Raw genomic sequence first — 21,549 nt, 5'->3', positions numbered from 1 at the left:
TACTGAATAGTTTATTAGACAGGAATGTATAGAGGGTATGCGCGTGACATCATCATCATACCCGAACGCCTACCGAGTGGCAAAAAAAACTTTTCTGGCCTTGACAGGCCATATACATCCAAACAGAAACGTCCTATCTGATTGCATTAAACAACGTTAAACTCACTTTGCCACTCCGATCTGCCATTCACTTTATGCATGCATACCCTCTATATACAGTGGTGATGCACCGAATATTCGGCTGCAGAAATTATTATTCGGCAGAAAATGGCTAAAAATGCATTTTCGGCCTATTCGGTTTCGGCCCGAATAGGCAGAAAATATATCACCGAATAGTGTATGCAATTAATGCATTCAAAAGAGCTGAATAAATGTTTTATGGACCCATAATAGTGATTATTATTTAAGTTAAGTTTGCCATAACCATTTCTTTTGCCATAAATCACGTAGCTTTAAGCAGCCATGACAGCAATGGTAGGAAAAAAGATATATAATATTAAATCATATTCGGATATTCAGTATTTGGTTTTCGGCCAACTGTTTCCTATATTCTGTATTTGGTTTTCGGCCAAGAATTTCCCTTTCGGTGCATCCCTAATATACAGCGTACAGTCAAACACTCAGTCCAAAAGGGATAGCCACTGGCCACTGCGAGGCTACAAAAACAGCAAGCACTTTGCAAAATAGTAGATCTACAAGCTCACAACGCGTCGCATCTATTTTCAAATACATCTTGAAGAAATTTCAAAAAATATTTAAACATTTTTAAGAACACAAATCTTGTATGTTGGGTTCCTGGCATAATATATTTTCAGATCTGCAGACAAATGATATATTAAGTTGAGGGTCCGGGTCCTTGACTTGAAAATGAAACACTGGTTAAACAACATTAGGAAACAAGTCCAAATAAACTACATAATATTTACAAAAAAGTAACTTTACAGAAAAAAACAAGCCCAAAGTCGCTTATAATAATCGGACATGGCAACACTTCACAAAGCATTACTGCTCAGTGCTGTCACATTAGCGCCACCTGCTGGTGTTTTACCACGCTGTCGTTTGTGTATTACTTATATTCATCCATTAGATGGCGACAGAGTACAGTAAGCCCATTTCTAAGACCTTTTGTACATCAACTACCGGTACATTTAGGTGGTAACTGTTCTATATCCACAGAAATGCTCTATTTGATCATTTTAAAGCGCTCTACGCCCTTACTCCTTTAATGTTCTCATAAAGTTAGCCATAAGACTTTAATTTCCACATTATTTTTTACCCCTTATTTCCCTGAATGAATGAAAATCTCAATTTTCTCTACTTTAAAATATCTTGAACCGTTTCGAATAGGCCTAATTTTTGTTATGGTCCAACTTATAAACTAACACTATCCAGCTACGGCTCCAGAAATTTGTGACTGCAGAGGGGCACTATGGGGGGCTGGCTATTTAGAGTGGGGATTAATGCATTTTGGTTGACATAGAAGTCAGTCAATTGGGTTTGTGGGGAGGGGGGCTTAGCCAAAGGCGGAAGACCTTACCAAGCAATTATGCCATGATGTATGCAGTTCTACCCAGGGTCTACACTACATCCTGCACGGGCAGTTTCACACCGAGTCTGTTTGATTCAAACTGTTCCCAAATAAGATTGCCTGGTCCCCGCTGCATGGCCATGATTCACATTGGCCTTGATTCTTCCGCACGCAAATACACTTCATTCAACAGTGTATTCAATGCTTTCACATTGCATCGATCCGTATCCGAGTACACTTCATTCAACTGTATTCAATGCTTTCACATTGCAGCGATCCGTATCAGAGTACACTTCATTCAACTGTGCATTCAATGCTTTCACATCGCAGCGATCCGTATCAGAGTACACTTCATTCAACTATGCATTCAATGTGTTCACATTGCTCGATCCGTATCCGAGTACACTTCAATCGGTCCCGAGACTTCCTCCATGCGGTCCCGGGAACGGTTGGGTGATCCACGCTCCCATGGAACGGTACGCAACATTCACACTACAACAAGTGCCAAGTGGTCCCGACTCGAGTGCGCACCCGGGACCATAGTGTGAATCTGCCCGAACCATTCTTGTGGATACTGAGTGGCATCATGGTCCCTAGCTGAGTCCTGATGATCCTACCACTGATTTTTACAACCCGGTCGACAGGGTTTCACGTTGATATAGCGTGAATCACACATAAAGTAAATAAATAATAAAAAAAAAACAATACAAAAAAACAATACAAATATGCCTCTTAATTCGACCAATAGCCTATATGCTTCAAAAGGGTTCACAGATTTCACAAATGAGAGTGTGCGGTTTAAAACTTGACCTGGTCTTCAGCTGTAGGCTATAGTAGGGACTCAGGACAGGAGGATATAGGACAGAAGAGGACAGGAGAGGATAAAAGAGGACAGGAGGCCATGGGAGGGACAGGAGAGGACAAGGCCATGGTGGGGAGGGACAGGAGAGGACAAGGCCATGGTGGGGAGGGACAGGGCTGGTCCATTTGACTAAACTCACTGGCCTGCAGGGCCTCCCTCACAATCCTTTCGTTATTTTCATTGGCCTCTATTGTTCCTCCCCGTCTACAGCCTATAACCAGCTGAAACAATACAATATAGCTACTCAGAGATGCCCTCACTCACTCCCAACATTAATGTATGCATGAGCACAAATCTGCAATCATCCCTAACTGTGGATGATGGTGATTGAAACCATAACCACGCTTAGAACCATCACATCCTGATTCTCGGGGGGTGGGGGAGGAATCTTGCTGCATTTCCTGCACATCAGAGCTGTCAGTAAATAAGATCTCTGTGTTGTATATGCCCCATCTTTGTTCACCACAATTAGCTATACTTGTTATCAGCGCAACACCTTAAAACACAATCTAATCCAACAGCAGTTTAACTGGGCATCATCGGCGTTCAGAATCAGAAGCATTCGTCCGTGTAAAAATAAAAACGTGAACCAGCTAGACTCCATGCAGGCATGACCTTGGTGCTGCATCTCCCTAAAATACCATCCATGTGAGTCACCATCAGAAGCTCGACAGTGGGAGGGAGAGCCTGGTGTTTTAGCTTCGTCACTGGTATGGAAACCACCCTCCCACTGGATGTAGTGTGTATACTCCCTGGGCAGAACCGGGCCAATGGGTCAAGGACGGTCGAGCACACAATCACACCCCAAACCCTATAAGGCCCTATACCGGCTCTCACCAAATATCTGTGCCAAAAAATAGCTGATCTACAAGCTCACAGCACGTCGCCTTTGCGATATATCTCGCGCATATATACAGAACCTTTGCTCACAACGCAGTCGTGATGCAGCACATTGTGTGCTTGCTGCTCATAGATGGGCTATTTAAATGTATAATTTTCCTGGGGACCCGGTGGAACCCCCTCAAGGGCCCCTGGGAATCCCTGGGCTCCCATGGGGAGCCTTATCAGGCTGATGGCAGTGGTAATATAGTGTGCTTGGATGAATCACATCATGAAACATATCCGTATACTTGAAAAGCTCAGGTTTCCAGCCTGATGCAACTGGATTGGATTTATATCTCACCTTTCATAGATTATATTTCATTGCAGCCTATTAAAGAAAATAAGGTCCGCAGACCGGAACTAGAAAAAGTGCCCTTCTGGGCACAGGTCTCCACCAGGAGGATAGGAGTGTGTGTGATGTTTGGCAAAATGTTTAGGAGTAATATCTTTTTATTTTAATTTTTTGTTTGTTTGTTTTTTGTGTGTACTTGGCCTGTTGTAGCGCCACCATGAGGCCGATTTGAAATCTGTCCGTTTCGTTGAATGGCTCTAGAGAGACTGTGTACCAATTTGCGTGATCTGTATACCTATACAATTGTTTTACACAAAGTGGCCTGCTGGTGGCGCTATAAGAGGCCAATGTGAAAACCTTGGGGCAGAGGTTCAGCTGTGGCATTCAGGGAGTGTGTGTGCAGAGTATGGCTGCGATCAAGCCAACGGTGCCAGAGATTAGCTGTCCACAGACGGACGGACGGACACACGGACACACGGACTGACAGCACACACACACACACACACACCCACACACGGACGGACGGACGGAGTGCAAAACATACTCTCTCGTCTCTCCCCATGCCTTCGGCCTGGTGGCGACAATAAGCTCCAAAGCTTAAAAATTAATGAGGTTCCTTACACCATAGTGGACATGGCGTTTCGACTTTCGAGCCTCACGGCTCTTCATTCAGTCTGATGAAGAGCCGTGAGGCTCGAAAACGTCCACTATGGTGTAAGGACTAAGGAACCTCAATAAATGTTCAGCTTTGCAGCTTATTCCAGTGTGCGGACCTTATTTTCTTTTCTATTGTTTACCTCGGCCCGGCACCTTGCATTTAGTTAGTGGATGTGCGTTCTCTATTGTGTTTTTCTGAGCCTATATTATTATTGCACATAATAGTTCATGTCATGGTAAACCCTTAACCAAACCATGACATGTAGCTGACTAGCTGTGCCTTGTAGACACATGTACAAGCTCACAAGCTTGCAGACTATTTCAAAATTATTTTTTGAGTGGTGCAACCACTCCCTTACGGAGCTATGTGTGTGGGTGGCTGGCTGGGTGGCTGGGTGGGTCTGAGCACGAAAACAGCATGGTTGTTTTTCACCACCTGTGCGCAACCTAATACACACACAAACACACACGGACATATTAACTGTAGATATGATGATTTCGGGTGTGCCAGTACAGTACAGTACAGTACAGTACAGTACAGTACAGTACAGTACAGTACAGTACAGTACAGTACAGTACAGTACAGTACAGGGTACAGTAGACCCCCACACGGTAACTCTGTCATTTCTCAACCTATTCGGACGTGGGGCGGCTCGCCGGAACCGGGCCGGCACCCTGGGTGCGTTCCTGTGGGTCTGGAACTTCCTCCCCCCCCCCAGGGGGCCCCCACACAGAGTTGTAGGTAAAAAGTTTATCTCCACAACACGCTGAATACAGGAACAGGATAAGGACACAGACACTGGTAGGCCTACAGGCAGGATACACCTGGAGGGACATCACAACATACACGATTACACACACACTAATTTAACAGGCTTACTTACGTATAAATTAACATCACTAGAGGGCTGGGCTTACATGGATGAACACAACACAATGGACAATCAAGTGTCCACTGCATGGTAAGATATTACATACAGTATATACGGGGGGGGGGGGGGGGGGGTTTGATTGATTGATTGAAGTATGTAGATAGATACTTTATTTGTCCTTTCGGAAATTAGTTTTGTGCACAGCAGTCATCAGGATATACATAAAACATATGGAAACAAACAGATCACACAGTACATAGACAATAAAGAAACAATGCCAACAGAAGGCCACCAGTCATAGTTCCAAGAGGCATCACATCACACTTTATGCACGGAACTGAGATGGGGCCTGCTTGTTCATAAGTCCTATACTTATGGGAACAAACGATCTTGAGGCCCTAGCCTGCAGGGAAGGTACCATGTACCGTCGCCCTGATGGTAAAAGATGGTATTGGCTGTGTAACGGGTGTGTATTGTCCCTAGTAATAGCTTTCCCCTTCCTGAGTACCCGGGTCTCATACATTGAGGTCATACTCTCAAATCGTACCCCAGCTATTTTGCTGGACACGTTGATGATTTCATGGAGTTTGTTCTTATTAACCAATGATAATTAGCCATACCATGAAACAAAACAAAATGTCAATGCACTCTCCACAAAGGATCGATGAAAAAGTGCCATAACATTTTTTTCCAATACTGTCTCAGTCTGCGCATAAAATGCAGCCTCTGCTGACCTTTCTTATAGATGGAATGAGTGTTGGAATTCCATGTCAGCTTGGAATCAATCGTTGTACCCAAGTACTTGTATTCCTCCACAATCACTACCCCATCCCCCACCATCCCCCACCAATGACTATTTCCTGGTGTGCATGTCCTGTATAACAATTTGCAGAATTACAGTACATTTCAAGCACGGTTCAGATTTTACGGGGGCCAGTTTCGAATTGCAGCCGTAGGTGCCCTTTGAGAGCGGTTTTGAAGGAATCAAGGGATTTGCATGTCTTAATGACTGTTGGTAGGGCGTTCCACATTTTGGTGGCATAGGAACGAAAATAATTTAGTCCCTTGTTTGTGCCGAATCTGGGTTGCACATGGTTTGTTCTACTTCCTCTGGTGTTGTGGGTGTGGACTTCACTGACATTAACACTTAGCCCGCTAGCATTTATTGACAAATTAGGATCTAATTCTCGCCAGCATTTTTCCCAGTTGAGCTCTTATTTTGAAAAGCCACATTTCCAGACTTCCGGAAGTGAACATAAACTATAGGAAGCGAAACGGGTCCTGGACAGGCCTTGTTTACAAGATGGATCTATACCTGGACACTGGAGGGCTCCACATCGTTGGCTCTGTGCCATCAAAGAAACGTAGTTTTGACCAAAAATACCATCTGGGACAAGGAATAGGAGATACAGGCGATTGAAAGAAACAGATTATGGATTATTATGGCGAGGACGATCTAAGATGGGCGACCCATACACTGACACCAAGCTAGACAGGAACGCCCAAAAACGTCACATCCGGTTTTAGCCTGGGGTAAGGATTTTCTATGGCTGCCAATGCAACTTGGTCCAATCCTTAATCACATACGGACAAACATCTATGCCGATGCTATCTAACTTGCTGAGGTAGCGTGCCTTGTCCACGGGCAACAGATCTTTCAACGTATGGCATTGCAATTTGCAAATGAGTTTGATAATCGCTACTCTGCTCAATATTGTTTTGAAAATGCCGCAAATTGCATTGCAATGAACGAGCGCAAATCACAACTTCCCCAGGGGGTGGGCGGAGTCACAGTTTGAGGCGCTGATTACGCGTCGTGGTGTCAGTGTATAGTCACGACCCATGTCGTCAAAGTGGGGGGATCATACAGTGACATATGCTGGACAGTAGGAGCAGCACAGCTGTGTGGCAGTTCATTGTGGTCCTTGTAATGTGCATGGGAACTGTCTGGCTGTCACTGTATAGAAAAGTAAGTCAAGTAAAGTCAAAGCCGTGTCAAAAGTTATGCTTTGAAAGTAGTTTTGACAATGTGATATTCTGTTATAATTATGAAAGTGTATGCTCAAATAATCATGGACCCACTTATTGGGTATATGTATACATAGTTATTTATATCTATTGTACATTGTTGAGCTCATATTATAGATTATAAGAAAATTTAAAAAAATAATCTTCCTTTCCATTGGTTTAACTGTTGATTCACTATATGAATCTCTGATGTACTGTAGCTGAACATTCAGCAAGGAAATTCTGAGGAGAAAGTAACTGGAACGTAACGTTCGATAAAATGCATACAAAACAATGCTCAAATTGGATGAAATATGCAGAACATAATAAGGCTACATAATACCCAATGAATCCACAGTATGACCTCCAATCTCTTACAAATCTGTGGCTCATGGAGTCTGCCTGAGGTATGTCACTTCACCAGCGCACGCACTCACTCACGCACGCACGCACGCACGCACCCACGCACCCACGCACATACACACAAGTGTGAGAGAAACAGAGCGGGGGAGAGAGGAGAAGACAGAAAAAGACAGGAATCCCCCACACAATGCTGGGAGTAGAATATTTTGGCATCTAAATAGAAGAGCGGACAAAATGAAGCTGCCGGAACACAAAAAAATACAACTTCCTCACACAAATCACCAAGTGAAGTGCTATGGTTCGACAACAACTTGGACTCCTTCCTATACAAGATCCTTCTGTGGATAACAGAAAAATAACTATTCTTATGAAAATTATTTGGCAGATTAGTTTAGGAATGTTTGGCAGGGTTTTGGTCTACAGAGACCAGCCCCTAACAAAGTAAGGATATGCTGACACAACATTAAAATACAAAACAGCTTCCATCTTCATCATCATCAACCATCCAAGAGGAGTCAGACCCTCGGGACCCCAGCCAAAACATTCCACCTGCCAAGACACGTGCTTATTTTTCAGAGGACATACTTCTTCTCCTTTATCAGCCCCGCCCCTCTCCCTTTCCTCTCTTCTCTCACTCTTGCTTTTCGCTCGTGTTTCCCTTCCACTCACTTCCTTTATTCCTCCCACTCATCTCCCGTTCCTTCCTGCTTTTCATTTTTTTTATTTTTTTTATCCCACGATTTTGTAACCCATTTTTCACCCTGTGTCAATTATCTAATGTGATCCTGGGCTCTACACACCCTCCGCCAACCTGGGGAGAGCAACGGATTGAACTCATGCTTCCTGCATGCATGAGTGTTCAAGTTGTTCCTTTTCTACCTGACAGGGCGGAGTTTCCCTGGTTGGACGTAGCGCGTGGAAGGGACACGTTATTCCAACCAGTTCCTTTCCCCTCCATCAGGCGCCTCGGCTGGCCAGGGGGAGGTAGTTTAGAGACCAGGATTACTGCATATTTTTTTGTGAGGGTACCTACCCTAGGGGACACAGGGAGAACACGCAAACTCCACACAGAAAGGCCCTTTCGCCAACCCCGCCTCGGGTATGGGCACTGATGACCTTCCTGCTTTCCCCCTCGTCAAACTCTACATTCCCACTTACATTCGAATACCGGGCACTTACGGACGGCTGCAATTCAAAACTGGCCCCGTAAAAATCGGAATTCCCTCCCCACCCACACCCCTTTTCCCCTCACTGTATGTTTCTTTTCCCTTTTTACCTCTATGATGATTTTGTCTATATAGAAGTGTATATTTGTACGTCTCTAATTGTTATGATGAATTGAACATGGTGGACCCTATTGTAAGTGTAATGCTTTATGGTGTCTTTGTGGAGTTTTTTTTTGTATTTGAGTTGTGCTTGAAATGTACTGTAATTCTCCAATCTGTTAATAAATACGTCAATCAATCAATCAAACAAATCACCCGTGCTGCGGGTTACAAATCACCCGCGGCTTCCTGTGAGGTTAGGGTTAGCTTAGGGTTTGGGATAGTGTTAGTAATGTTCCTGTGAGGTTAGGGTTAGCTTAGGGTTTGGGATAGTGTTAGTAATGTTTGGACTAACAGGAGGTTAGGGTTAGCTTAGGGTTTGGGATAGTGTTAGTAATGTTTGGACTAACAGGAGGTTAGGGTTAGCTTAGGGTTTGGGATAGTGTTAGTAATGTTTGGACTAACGGGAGGTCGGACCAATGCCACGCTACCCTGACCACCCAGGGAAGAACGACAGCAGCCCGAGGCAGGCAGGCAGGCAGGCAGGCAGGCAGGCAGGCAGGCAGGCAGGCAGGCAGGCAGGCAGGCAGGCAGGCAGACAGACAGACAGACAGACAGACAGACAGACAGACAGACAGACAGACAGACAGACAGACAGACAGACAGACAGACAGACAGACAGACAGACAGGTGGGATGAGAGGAGAGAAAGAGAGAGAGAGAGGGTGACAGAAAGAGAGAGCAAGAGACGGAGAGTCGGAGATAGAGGAGAGGGAAAGAGATAAAGAAAGTGAGAGAGGAGAGAGAGAAGGGGAGAGAGAGAAATTAAGGCCCATATGAAAAAGGTGGGATCTATTCCTCAGCCTAAGGAAAGTCCGTGAAAGATTTCACATAAATTGCAAGCTGCGTTCATGATTTGAGGCTTTTTGTTCAAAACGGGCCAATCCTGCAAACTTTGGAAGCCAATGTTATTCATGAATTAGGATGAAATATGGAGTGTGCATTCAACGTTTCATGCAGATCGGTGCAGTTATAACATGCCGTTCTGAAAAAGTTGGGGCAGAGGTTCATCGTTGGCATCCAGGGAGTGTGTGCGCAAAGTTTGGCATCGACCAGGTTAACGGTGCCGGAGATTGGCTGGTAACAGCTGGACACACGGACGGAGGGCAAAACATACTCTCTCTCCATACCTTCGGCCTGGTGGAGACAACAGTTTTGTCATACAAATCCTATTCATCCAGATTGCTCAACTCAAAGTCTAAATTCAAGAAAGTTTAAAATATAGCAATATATGACACAAACAAATACGTGCATGCATGCACACACGTACGCTTGCACATGAGCATGCACAATTGCACACACACACACACACACACACACACACACACACACACACACACACACACACACACACACACACACACACACACACACACACACACACACACACACACACACACACACACACACACACAGTAAAAATAGGCTAATATGTATTTACACTCCTGAATCCATGTGTTACTTCACTTATAAGCTATGTGAATTTTTTCACTTCCTGCCTGTGTCGGCATGGGTTCAGAAGTTGCGGTTTCAAAAGGGTGTGCGAGTGTGTGTTTGGTAAGATATGCTCTGAATGGATGATGTAATGACTACAATCTAGCCACCCAAACACGCAATCTATTGTAGGCCCTAATAGGCCTAGATAACAGATCGCATGTTTGACTCAAATGGACGAGGACGGACGGTCGCAAGCACACCGCGCGCACAGACAGTCTGGTGAGACCTAGGAGGACCCTCGTAGTCCTAAGCCAAATTCCAATACCCAAAATCTCAGCCACTTGCTCACTCACACTCACACACTCACTCTTTCCACTCCGAAATATATGTTACCATCTTGTGGACTTCATACAACTGCAATGATTTACATTCAGACACTGACATTATGTGACGTCTACTCTACACGATATGTCAGCAGGTCACCAATTTCACTGTAACACCACCATGCTGGAGTGAGCGAGTGAGAGTGAGCGAGTGGCCGAGATTTTGGGTATTGGAATGTGGCTCTAGAGACCTCTCAGTGCCTGCAATCGCCCCCAAGAACACACACGGCAGGGAGAGCCTCCTGTTGGCTCTGGCATAAGAGATAGGACCATAGCAGTGACTTGGCCAATCACTGCTGGGCCAGCAGTGATTGCTCTAATTGCCCTAATTGGGCCAATTGGGGGCCCAATTAGCGCACGTGCGTGCGACATTTTCGTGTTTTTATCACCTTTTTGACCTAAATTTAACAAAATCAATGGCCAATGAAGGGCCCCAGGAGCCCTTTTCAGGGCGTCAAACCCAGTACCTCACGGTCCAATTTCCCTGAAGGGCCCCTGAGAGCCACTGGCTAATTTGTCCCTGCTGCTGGCACGCCAACTGGAGAGTGTAGTGGTTAAGGGTTGAAACAATCCAAGAAGGTTGGGGACCACCTGATAAAGATGACCTCATTCACTTCCAGGCCAAGAATTTTTCCATTTAGAAATGGATTAATCGCATCTGTGATGTATTTACAAACTGGTGGTGATGGACAGGAATGTAACTGTCAAAGGACCACTTCACCACTTTTCAACCCATCTTCATTGGTCCTCACAAATGTTCATGATAAAATGCCACATTTGTTTAACTCAGTCTGTGTCTCATGGGAGGACTGTGGGCAGTTTCTGAACCCGTCCACATGTGACCTCATTGATGGGGAATCCAAGCTAAATGCCCATTTTCAGACCGCAGCCATGTTTCCATCAGAGTTTGGAAGCACTCGTTTTCAGTAAAGCAATGTCCTGTTGCCTCTTGCATTAGTACACAGGGCAGTTGAGTGATATCTAACGAGCACTTCCAAACTCCAGCACTTAGAAAAAGAATCACCTGCAAGGACACAAAGTAGCTCATAACATGTATACAGTGGATTTTTATGAAACAAACACTTTGAGGATAGAAAGAGAATAATTCAAGCTTTCCGTAGCCTACAGCTGCAATGTTGGTGAGTTTGACATCGTTTAATACAATCAGATAGGACTTTTCTGTTTGGATGAATGGGCTGTCATTGGAAGTTGCATTTAACTACACGATATAAGTTGCCATTAACTTATATCATATGGTAAGATGGCCGTGGTCTGCATATGGAGAATAGAAACTGCAGGCTTTCTATTCCTGAAAAGTTGCAATGTGATAATGGAAATCATCGTTCCCACGATAATACAAATATATCCTATATATATTTTTGAAAATCTTGTTTAAAACAAATCTGCCTATAACAATGGTGGACAGGTGAACTGCCCACAGCCCTCCAATCAGACAGACCGAGTAGGAAAAAAATGGTGGTATTTTATCACAAACATTAGTGAGGACCAATTATATGAAGATAGGTTGAAAAGTGGTGAAGTGGTCCTTGAACAATTTGAACCCTAGTACTGATTCTGGGCGGTTTAAGTGGATAAAATTGTGGGAAAAAAGGCCTATGATAGTTTAGTATACAGTATGAGTTTCACACCAAATAAACTAGTTATATTTCAACCAACAACAAAAGGTGCATCCAATGGACAAAATAGAGAAAATATTTTATTTATACAATTTCTACTGTCCCCACAGATACAATTCCCACTGTCTGGCAAAATAAACAAAAACATCTGATAAAGCAGACTTTACAGACATGTAGCTTTAAACATATTGTTTTAAGTAAATTCCATCAGTGAACATTATCATCCAAACATTTGTGTAGATTTGAAATAAAAGTGAGACCAATTAGGTCACTATACTTATTTAAAGGACAATTTAATCTGTACAACGATAATGTATATATGTATATAATAAAAATAATGATAAAAAAGATTAGGCACAGTATGTGACATTAATTCCACAGGTCCTTTATACAGTATAAAATGCACAGCTTGCAAACCAATGTCTTATGTAGATATTCAAAAAACGAGTTTTAAGACCTGAGGCCAGATTCTACAAAATGTCTTCTAAATAACAGGTGGTGCTCAAACGATTTCATGTCCAGGACCCCAAAAATTATACGTATTTGGCCGCCGACCCCCATCTGAAAATATGTTGTTCCAGAGATCCAAGATTTAAGTTAAAAACGTTCGCTGGAAAATATATTCAAAGATTTGCACACGTTTTCACAATTAAAAAAAATAGCAGATCTACACGCTCGTAGCGCGGCAGAGCTTGTAGATCTGCTATTTTTCAACAGCCAAAGTTTAAAATGATGGTTAAAGTGGTTAAGAGCTATGAGGTGACACAGACGCATCCTCAGCTCTAAATGGGTTATTAAAAAAAAGACCCCTAACCCTATTTGACATGTGACGAAACAAATATATATTTATATTCACAGTGATATCACAGTTCCCTTTGTAAAGAGACATGTTCCCCCGGACGGACTACAGAAAAACATCTTAAGAGATTCAGGAAGTTCTCGCTGGCTTTCTTCTCACTGACGGATATAGCGATAGTGCATTTGTGGCGGTTGTTGTGGTCGATGGATGGATCCGTCCTCTCAGAATGAAATGTCCGTGCTCAGCAGTGATGACTACACACACACACACCACACGTTGCTCACATGGTTGCGGCTTAAACGAGAAATGACTCCGTCAGTCACATCCAACCCCCCCAGCTTCCCTATTTCACACCTTACTTTCAGTCAGTCATTCTGTCTGGCTACGTCATACTCTCTTCCTTTCAACCACGCCAGCGCACGCATGCACGCACGCACGCACACACACACGTGCTCGCACACACAATGAAAGCAGTGCTGCAATGTGTTCCTTAACCAATTTTAAACGGTAGCAGTTAAAACACATTCAGCAGCGATTCAAACAAGCATGTAAATGACAAAAAAACTATTTCACCGACCATTGGTCTTTAGTTTGGATTGAACCGGCTGCAAGTTGTCTTCTGGTGTTTATTTGACTGAAGGCTCAATTTAAACCTTTTCAGGTGCTCCTAACGAGCAGCAGCCATTTTGCTGCTGAACTCTGGGAAATGTAGTTATTTGAGGTGTAATGTACACACACACACACACGCACGCACGCACGCACATGCACGCACATTAAGGCCTCACTTACACGTAAGACACACGCAAGACACACTTGTGTCCTGTGTCTTCTGTGTGTTATGTCCTGTGTCTTCTGTGTGTCATGGCCACCACAATGCATTTCCAATGGGAGTCACATAGTTTCATGACACAACCTTGTTGCATGGTTGTTGCATGGCTGTCTTCTGCCCTCCCCCCATGCAACAAGGTTGTGTCTTCAAACCATGTGACTCCCATTGGAAATGCATTGAGGCGGCCATGACACACAGAACACACAGGACACAAGTGTGTCTTACGTGTGAGTGAGGCCTAAACACTCGTCCCTACACTTCTCTCCCATGCCTCCCAACCAACCAACCGTTTTTTCTTTCATTTTTGAATCAATACAAGTCCTTCATGATCTCCTGCAGCAGCGGGTGCAGGCACATGTCCACCTCCGTCTTCTTGTACAGCTGGATGAGGTGCACGTGGTCGGTGACGATCTGCCGCAGGTCGGTCATCTTCTGGAGCAGCTTGGCGAACAGCTGCAGGGAGTCCGGGTGGTTGAGCTTCAGCTGGAGCTCCAGGGAGTGCAGTACGGTCTCCTGGAGGCGCTCGATGGGCTTCACGTTCAGCAGGCCCGGACGGTCTGGAATGGAACGGTAAATGGTGCATTTATAAAGCGCCTTTATGCAAGGCGCTTTACATAGATTGTGCATTACATTCACACACACACACATTCATACACCAATGGCGGCAGAAACCATGCAAGGCACCAACCAGCACACCAGGAGCAATTAGGGGTTCAGCGTCTAGCTCAAGGACACTTCGACACTAACTCTGGGGGAGCCCACAGGGTTCGAACTGGCAACCTTGTGGTTACCATCCAGCCACTCTACCCCTGAGCCACCGCCGCCCCCTAGTGGTCACTCTACCCCTGAGCCACCGCCGCCCCCTAGTGGTCACTCTACCCCTGACCCACCGCCGCCCCCTAGTGGTCACTCTACCCATGAGCCACCGCCGCCCCAGGAATGGAATGGAATGGATGGGGCATCATCAGTGTTGTTTTTTTCGCAGCAAATTTTGAATTTAGTTTTAGTCATTATAGTCTCTTCAATAGTTTTCATTTAGTTTCAGCCACATTTTAGTCACCTGGAATGTTTTAGTGTTAGTCTAGTTTTAGTCGACTGAATATCATACGATCTTAGTCAAACTAATTCTGCAGTTGATTTAGTCGACTAAAATGTATTTTGGTGGGCCTAAACTTGCTGAAAATAGCCGATCCACAAGTTGTGAGCTTGTAGATCTGCTATTTTCAGCATACAACCAAGTGTAAAATGACTTATACTGGATCTCTTGTCCACTAGCCCCTAATAACATTTTAGTCTAGTTTTTATTTGTTGACGAAATTGTCAATAGATTTAGTTTTAGTTTTAGAAAACATAGCTTAGTTCATTTCGTTTTTATGTCGTTTTTGTCTGTGCAAAATGGTATAGTCGACGGACATTTTTCGTGTTGCTGCCTTGAAGTCTCACTCCAAATACTGGTGGACCGCTGGACCAAAATACCATGCAAGCTCCTTTGCTGACTGAGTCGTGGGTAACGGCAGGGGTGAAAATAGAGCCCTAGGGCCCTTCTCGCGCCATCCCTTATCCCCAAACGGATTTGCCATTTTCTTTACTAGCCGATCTGCATCAACACGTTGTGAGCTTGTAGATTGTGTATTTTAAAATGTTTTTCAAAATAGTAAAAAAAAAGAAAAAAAGGCAAATAAGTTTAGGGATAAGGGGTAAGGGGAAGATATAGCCCTTGGGGTTATATCTTGTGCCAACCCTTATCCCTTATCCTTAACCCATTTTGGGCGGGAACCCCATTTGGTGTTTTTAAGCATTATGTAATATGTTATACATATTAGCTATTAAAAATAGCATATCTACAAGCTCATAGCGCGCCACCGAGTGGCGCGCTACGAGCTTGTAGGTCTGCTATTTTTGAAAAATAGGGTATAATAGGGTATAATAAATGGGTTAAACAAATTTGCCATTTTTTACTATTTAAAAAAAACCTTTTAAAATAGTTCAAATAGCCGATCTACAAGCTCATAATGTCTCAATGTAGATCGTCTAGTTGAATTATTTTAAAAGGTTTTTTAAATTTGTAAAAAATGGCAAATTAGTTTAGGGATAAGGGATAAGGGTGGCGCAATATGGAGCCCTTTGTGTAGATGGGGAGAAAAAAAGTGCAGATATAGCTGAACAATTAAAAAGCTGAGCGTTAGAAGCTGTAAGAAAGTAGTGAAAATAATTTGATGTAGCAGGAAAATGGGACCGATTGTTAAAAAGACCATTTTAGCTGCCTCTTTACAAAAGCTTTCATGTCTGCCTGTATCTTGATTTTGCAGCTATAATCTCAGGTCATTTAAGTTAATGTTTGACCTAATGATCTGATTTCGAGTGACAGCGGGTTCAAGGTCGACAAAACCAAACAAATCCTATAGATCTGTGAGCAAATAACCATTGTGGCACTTAAATAAAACACAATTCTGGTTCAATCCAGGACACCGCAAAGGCAGAAATGGAGGCCAAAACAATATTGACTGTACTATATGTATACAGACACAAAATGGATGAATTGATAGTCTTTGTGACCTAGATTTCGATGTTCCAATGTTTTGGCAGCAATATAGACACTAGAACTGTGCCAAAATCTGTTTTTCCATTCTTTTTGTGTGTGTGAGAGAGCATAGCTTGTAGTTTGTACTCAGTGAAATCTTCAGCTAGCTAATGTAGCCATTTGGTAACTGAGGATTTGACCTAGTAGTACTTGAATGCAAAATGATCTTGTCAAATAGGTCTGTCCAAAGTGCTCCTGCACAGTGTTTATGAGAACCTGGCAACACTGAGATATTTAACACCCTCCCATAAACGGAGTTCTCCGTCATATCAAATAGTAACGCCCAGCGCTCAGGACAGAGATTAATAAAAGGACGGAGATTTATTGATATCAAAACAGGGTCCACAGGCTGGGAGCGTCTGTTGGGCAACATTCGATGTAATTTCCGGTTGGGACGTCATCCAAAATGTTCCCCCCCATTTTAGCGGATCAGATCATGATCGAGTGTGGCTGGCATTGGTGCGCGTGCTGTTGGTCTGTTGTACTTCCCCCACTGTAGAGCGTGTGCATGTGCACATCTTGTTACCGGGTGGACCGGGTTTTTTTCCAAATCACCCAAATCACTGAATGCTCCTTTAGGTATACCTGGTTTTCACCTTAGCACCACCCACCTGAAGTTAAGCCTCGCCCACAGCTGTTGTTGTATTATAATGTGGGAGGGGTTAGGGTTATGATGTCAGCTTTCAGGAAGGAACCAACAATACACAGGGAAGACATATTTGAATATTATAACCACACCTGGGGGTCTATTAGAGTAATGTTAACTATAGACACATGTATGCAAAACAGAAAAAGTACAAAAATCTTTAAAGGCTGAGGTTGAGAGCATAAAATTCCCTTTCTTGGCATAAATCTCCCATTTGTATCCCAGCCTGACTATACACTGACACCACGCTAGACAGGAACGCCCAAAAACGTCACATCCGGTTTTAGCCTGGGGTAAGAATTTTCTATGGCTGCCAATGCAACTTGGTCCAATCCTTAATCACATACGGACAAACATCTATGCCAATGCTATCTAACTTGCGGAGGTAGCGTGCCTTGTCCACGGGCAACAGATCTTTCAACGTATGGCATTGCAAATACGTTTGATAATCGCTACTCTGCTCAATATTGTTTTTAAAATGCCGCAAATTGCATTGCCGTAAACGAGAGCAAATCACAACTTCCCCCGGGGGTGGGCGGAGTCACAGTTTGAGGCGCTGATTACGCACTGTGGTGTCAGTGTATACCGTTACTCTCCAACCAAAATTCACGACTGCGTTGGTTGTCCCTGCGTCATTTTGTCCCTGCATGCTGAAGTGGATCTGAGCAGCATCTCACGGAAGCAGTCTCGGATAATAATAACTGTAGCCAAGCATTCGATATATTAAGCCATTGAGACCTGAGACCAGATTCTACAAATGTCTTCTAAATCATGACATTTTTCTGAAAAACATACATTTCTTTGTCAGCGGTTCTCAAACTATTTCATGTCAAGGACCGCAACAGTTATATAATTGGCCGCTGACCCCCCATCTGAAAATATGTTGTTCCAGGGACCCCCCCCAGAAGCAAAGATTTGAGTTAAAAAAAACTTAAGTTCACTGTGAGTGTGAAATAATATATATTCAAAAGATCTGCACACGTTTTCACGATTTATAAAAAAAATAGCAGATCTACAAGCTCGTAGCGCGGCACCGAGTGCCGCGCTACGAGCTTGTAGATGTGCTATTTTTCAGCAGCTAAAGTTTAAAATAATGGTTAAAAGTGGTTAAAAGCTATGAGGTGACACAGACACGGCGTCACTCAGGTCCAAACAGGTTCAAATGAATTCTATAAGCGGTAAAAAACCAACCAAAACCAAACGTACCGCCGCTGAGAATAATGACGGCCAGGAACAGTGCCATGTCGCTGTCGTCCAGCTCCAGGGTGTTGAACTTGACGGAGAACTCGAACTTGGGCTCCAGCATCTCGCAGAAGGGCTTCCGGAGGCTCTTGAGGAACTCCCGGGTCATGAAGATCTGCCCGTAGGAGATGAGCGTGCCGTCCTTGTTCATGAGCGGAGCCATCATGATGATCAGGATCTCAATCACCCCGTACTTCAGCAGGGTCACCTGATGGGGAAATGTCCTATAATAATTAATATTAAAGGAGCATTCAGTGATTTGGGTGATTTGGAAAACCCCCTCGGTCGGCCCCGGTAACAAGATGTGCACATGCATGCACTACAGTAGGGGGACACGCGACAGGCCAACAGCACACACACCAAGGCCCGCCCCCGCTCGATCATGATTGGCAGAAGGCCCCTCTCTATCCTGATTGGATGAAGGCTGGGCCACCTAGCCAAAAACGAAACCTACGGTTTTTTGACCCGCAGGGGTTAACTGAGGACAGGGAGGAACTCCTTATATGGTCAGCACACTCTGCTGCTTAACGACTACAAATACACTGTGCAGCTTTGCATCTTTGTATCTTGCTCACCAAACTACATGTACAGGTACTCCTTTGAGTACTAGCCCAAAAATAATAATGTGCACCCCTGTGTATAATTACAATATTACACTTGAGGGTTCTCTTTATCGTCATTAATGCATGCCTGTGGTGCCGTAGGAACTCGCCCGCTGGGCGAGTACCGAAATGTATTGCAGAAGTAAAAAACACCCTCTCGTGTAATATCATTTTAACTCAAATCTTTGCTTCTGGGGGGTCCCTGGAAATACATATTTTCAGATGGGTGTCCACGGCCAAATACAGATAATTCTGGGGTCCTTGACATGAAAAAGGTTGAGAACCACTGACTTTTTTTCAGAAAACTGTCATGATTTACAACATCATTTGTAGAATATGATCTCAGGTCTATACATTGGTTAAACAACAACAGCCCTCCAAAATAAAGCCATGCTCAGTCAGTCACCCCACCCCCACCCACCTGGTCGTTGAGATCCAGTTCCACGAATCCCGGGATGCTCTTTGCGAACTCCGTCACCTCCCGCACGGCCTCGGCCGAGCGCGTCTGACAGTTGTAGAAGAAGCGCAGCTCTGCGGCGTCCGTTGGCCCCTGGGGTCCGTCCGTTGGCCCCCGGGGTCCGTCCGTTGGCCCCTGGCCAGACTCCCCTCCTGTTACGCTCCCTGCAGGGTGACCTCCTGTGACAGCCAGGGACGTGCAGCAGAGAGCGTTAGAGGGGCAAAGGGCTGAAATCCCGTTAAGAGGGCACTTTATAGGACAAAAATAGCAGCGGACTGACCTCATGCTTCCTTCTATGCATGAGGAGTCCCAAGCTGCTTCTTTTCACCTGACAGGGGGGAGTTTCCCCAGCCGGCCAGTTCCTTTCCCCTCCATCAGGCTGGCCCCAGCTGGCAGTTTAGAGACCAGGATTACTGCATGTTTTTCATGAGGGTACCTACTCTAGGGGACACGGGGAGAACATGTGATGGTACCTAACCTAGGGAACACGGGGAGAACATGTGAGGGTACGTACCCTAGGGGACACGGGGAGAACATGTGATGGTACCTACCCTATAGGGACACGGGGAGAACATGTGAGGGTACCTACCCTAGGGGACACGGGGAGAACATGTGAGGGTACCTACCCTATAGGGACACGGGGAGAACATGTGAGGGTACCTACCCTAGGGGACACGGGGAGAACATGTGATGGTACCTAACCTAGGGGACACAGGGAGAACATGTGAGGGTACCTACCCTAGGGGACACGGGGAGAACATGTGATGGTACCTAACCTAGGGGACACGGGGAGAACATGTGAGGGTACCTACCCTAGGGGACACGGGGAGCACAAGTGAGGGTACCTACCCTAGGGGACACGGGGAGAACATGTGAGGGTACCTACCCTATAGGGACACGGGGAGAACATGCAAACTCCACACAGAAAGGCCCTTTCTCCAACCCAGCCAGTGAATGTATGTACTTGTATACGTTACCTTCCACCATTGACGGACAGCGTACCAGTGTTGTTTTTGGCAGCAATATTTGATTTTAGTTTTAGTCATAGTCTTTTGAATAGTTTTCATTTAGTTTCAGTCACATTTTAGTCACCAGGAATGTCTTATTGTTAGTCTAGTTTTAGTCAACTAAATCTACAGTTGATTTAGTCGACTAAAATGTATTTTGGCGGGCCTCGATGCCGTCGTAATGACTGTTTTTACACTTGCTGAAAATAGCCGATCTACAAGCTCACAACACGTCGCAGCGCGATCTGCTATTTTCAGCATGCAAACAAGTGTAAAATGACTTATACTGGATTCAATGGCCAATAGTCCCTTCCTATCATTTTAGTGTAGTTTTTATTTATTGACAAAATTGTCAATACATTTAGGCATAGTTTTAGTCATCATAGCTTAGTTTTCATTTAGTTTCCATTTAGTTTTCGTCAGTGAAAAAAGGTATAGTCGACAAACATTTTTCGTCTTAGTTTTAGTTGACACTGCGGCGTACTGACCCCCGTGGTGTCCGACCGTGATGCCGCCACAGGACTGCTGTGGCTGGTGGTGCTGAAGCGGCTGATGCTGCTCTGGACCGGCGGCCATGGGTCTGTAGTTGATGAGCTGTTCTCCTTCCATCAGAGACTTCATGTCGTGGATGACGAAAGGCTGGATAGGAGGGGTTTTAAGACAAGAGTGTTGATTTTGACAGCAAATGTGGATTTTGGACCGAAACTTAATTTGGTTTTGGTCATATTTTGGTCATCTGAAATGTTTTAGTGTTAGTCTCGTTTTAGTCGACTATAAGTGTCATAAGATTTTAGTCGACTAAATATACAGTTGATTTTTTTTTGTTGACTAAAATGCGTTTTGGCAGGCCCTGAAGGCATTGTAATGCCTGATTTTACACTTGTTTGCACTCCGAAAATAGCCGATCTACAAGCTCACAACGTGTCGCAGCGCGACGCATTGTGAGCTTGAAGATCGGCTACTTTCAGAGCACAACCAAACATAAAATAACTTCTCTTTAGGTTTTCCACTACTCCCTCCTCCCTAACAATTTAGTCTTTTTTTGTTGTTTTTTATTTAGTTATTTAGTTTTCTTCAGTGACGAAAAATCGTTTGTCGACTATCTAGTCGACGAACATTTTTCATCGACGAACATTTTTAGT

The 21,549-nt window shown here is 44.3% G+C and overlaps 2 protein-coding genes across 3 annotated transcripts in view; both read right to left on the bottom strand.

The window, feature by feature from the left end:
* The window catches only part of terf2ip (telomeric repeat binding factor 2, interacting protein), a 31,172-nt gene extending 17,489 nt beyond the window's left edge, over positions 1-13,683 (bottom strand). Inside the window, exon 1 of the mRNA XM_079510447.1 lies at positions 13,621-13,683. The gene's annotated coding sequence lies outside the window, so the exon portion shown is untranslated. The remainder of the gene's footprint in view (positions 1-13,620) is intronic.
* pparg (peroxisome proliferator-activated receptor gamma) overlaps positions 12,312-21,549 on the bottom strand; it is a 61,412-nt gene continuing 52,174 nt past the window's right edge. For both annotated transcript variants that reach the window (XM_079510451.1, XM_079510452.1), the window contains exons 6-9: positions 20,896-21,046; positions 19,365-19,579; positions 18,306-18,549; positions 12,312-14,429 (exon numbers count right to left, since the gene is read on the bottom strand). In XM_079510451.1, the coding sequence (XP_079366577.1) occupies positions 14,182-14,429; positions 18,306-18,549; positions 19,365-19,579; positions 20,896-21,046 (858 nt within the window). In that variant the 3' untranslated portion in view covers positions 12,312-14,181. The remainder of the gene's footprint in view (positions 14,430-18,305; positions 18,550-19,364; positions 19,580-20,895; positions 21,047-21,549) is intronic.

Source organism: Electrona antarctica, assembly GCF_951216825.1.
Source record: "Electrona antarctica genome assembly, chromosome: 9".
Taxonomy (NCBI): Eukaryota; Metazoa; Chordata; class Actinopteri; order Myctophiformes; family Myctophidae; genus Electrona; species Electrona antarctica.
This window is presented reverse-complemented; position numbering and strand designations above follow the sequence as displayed.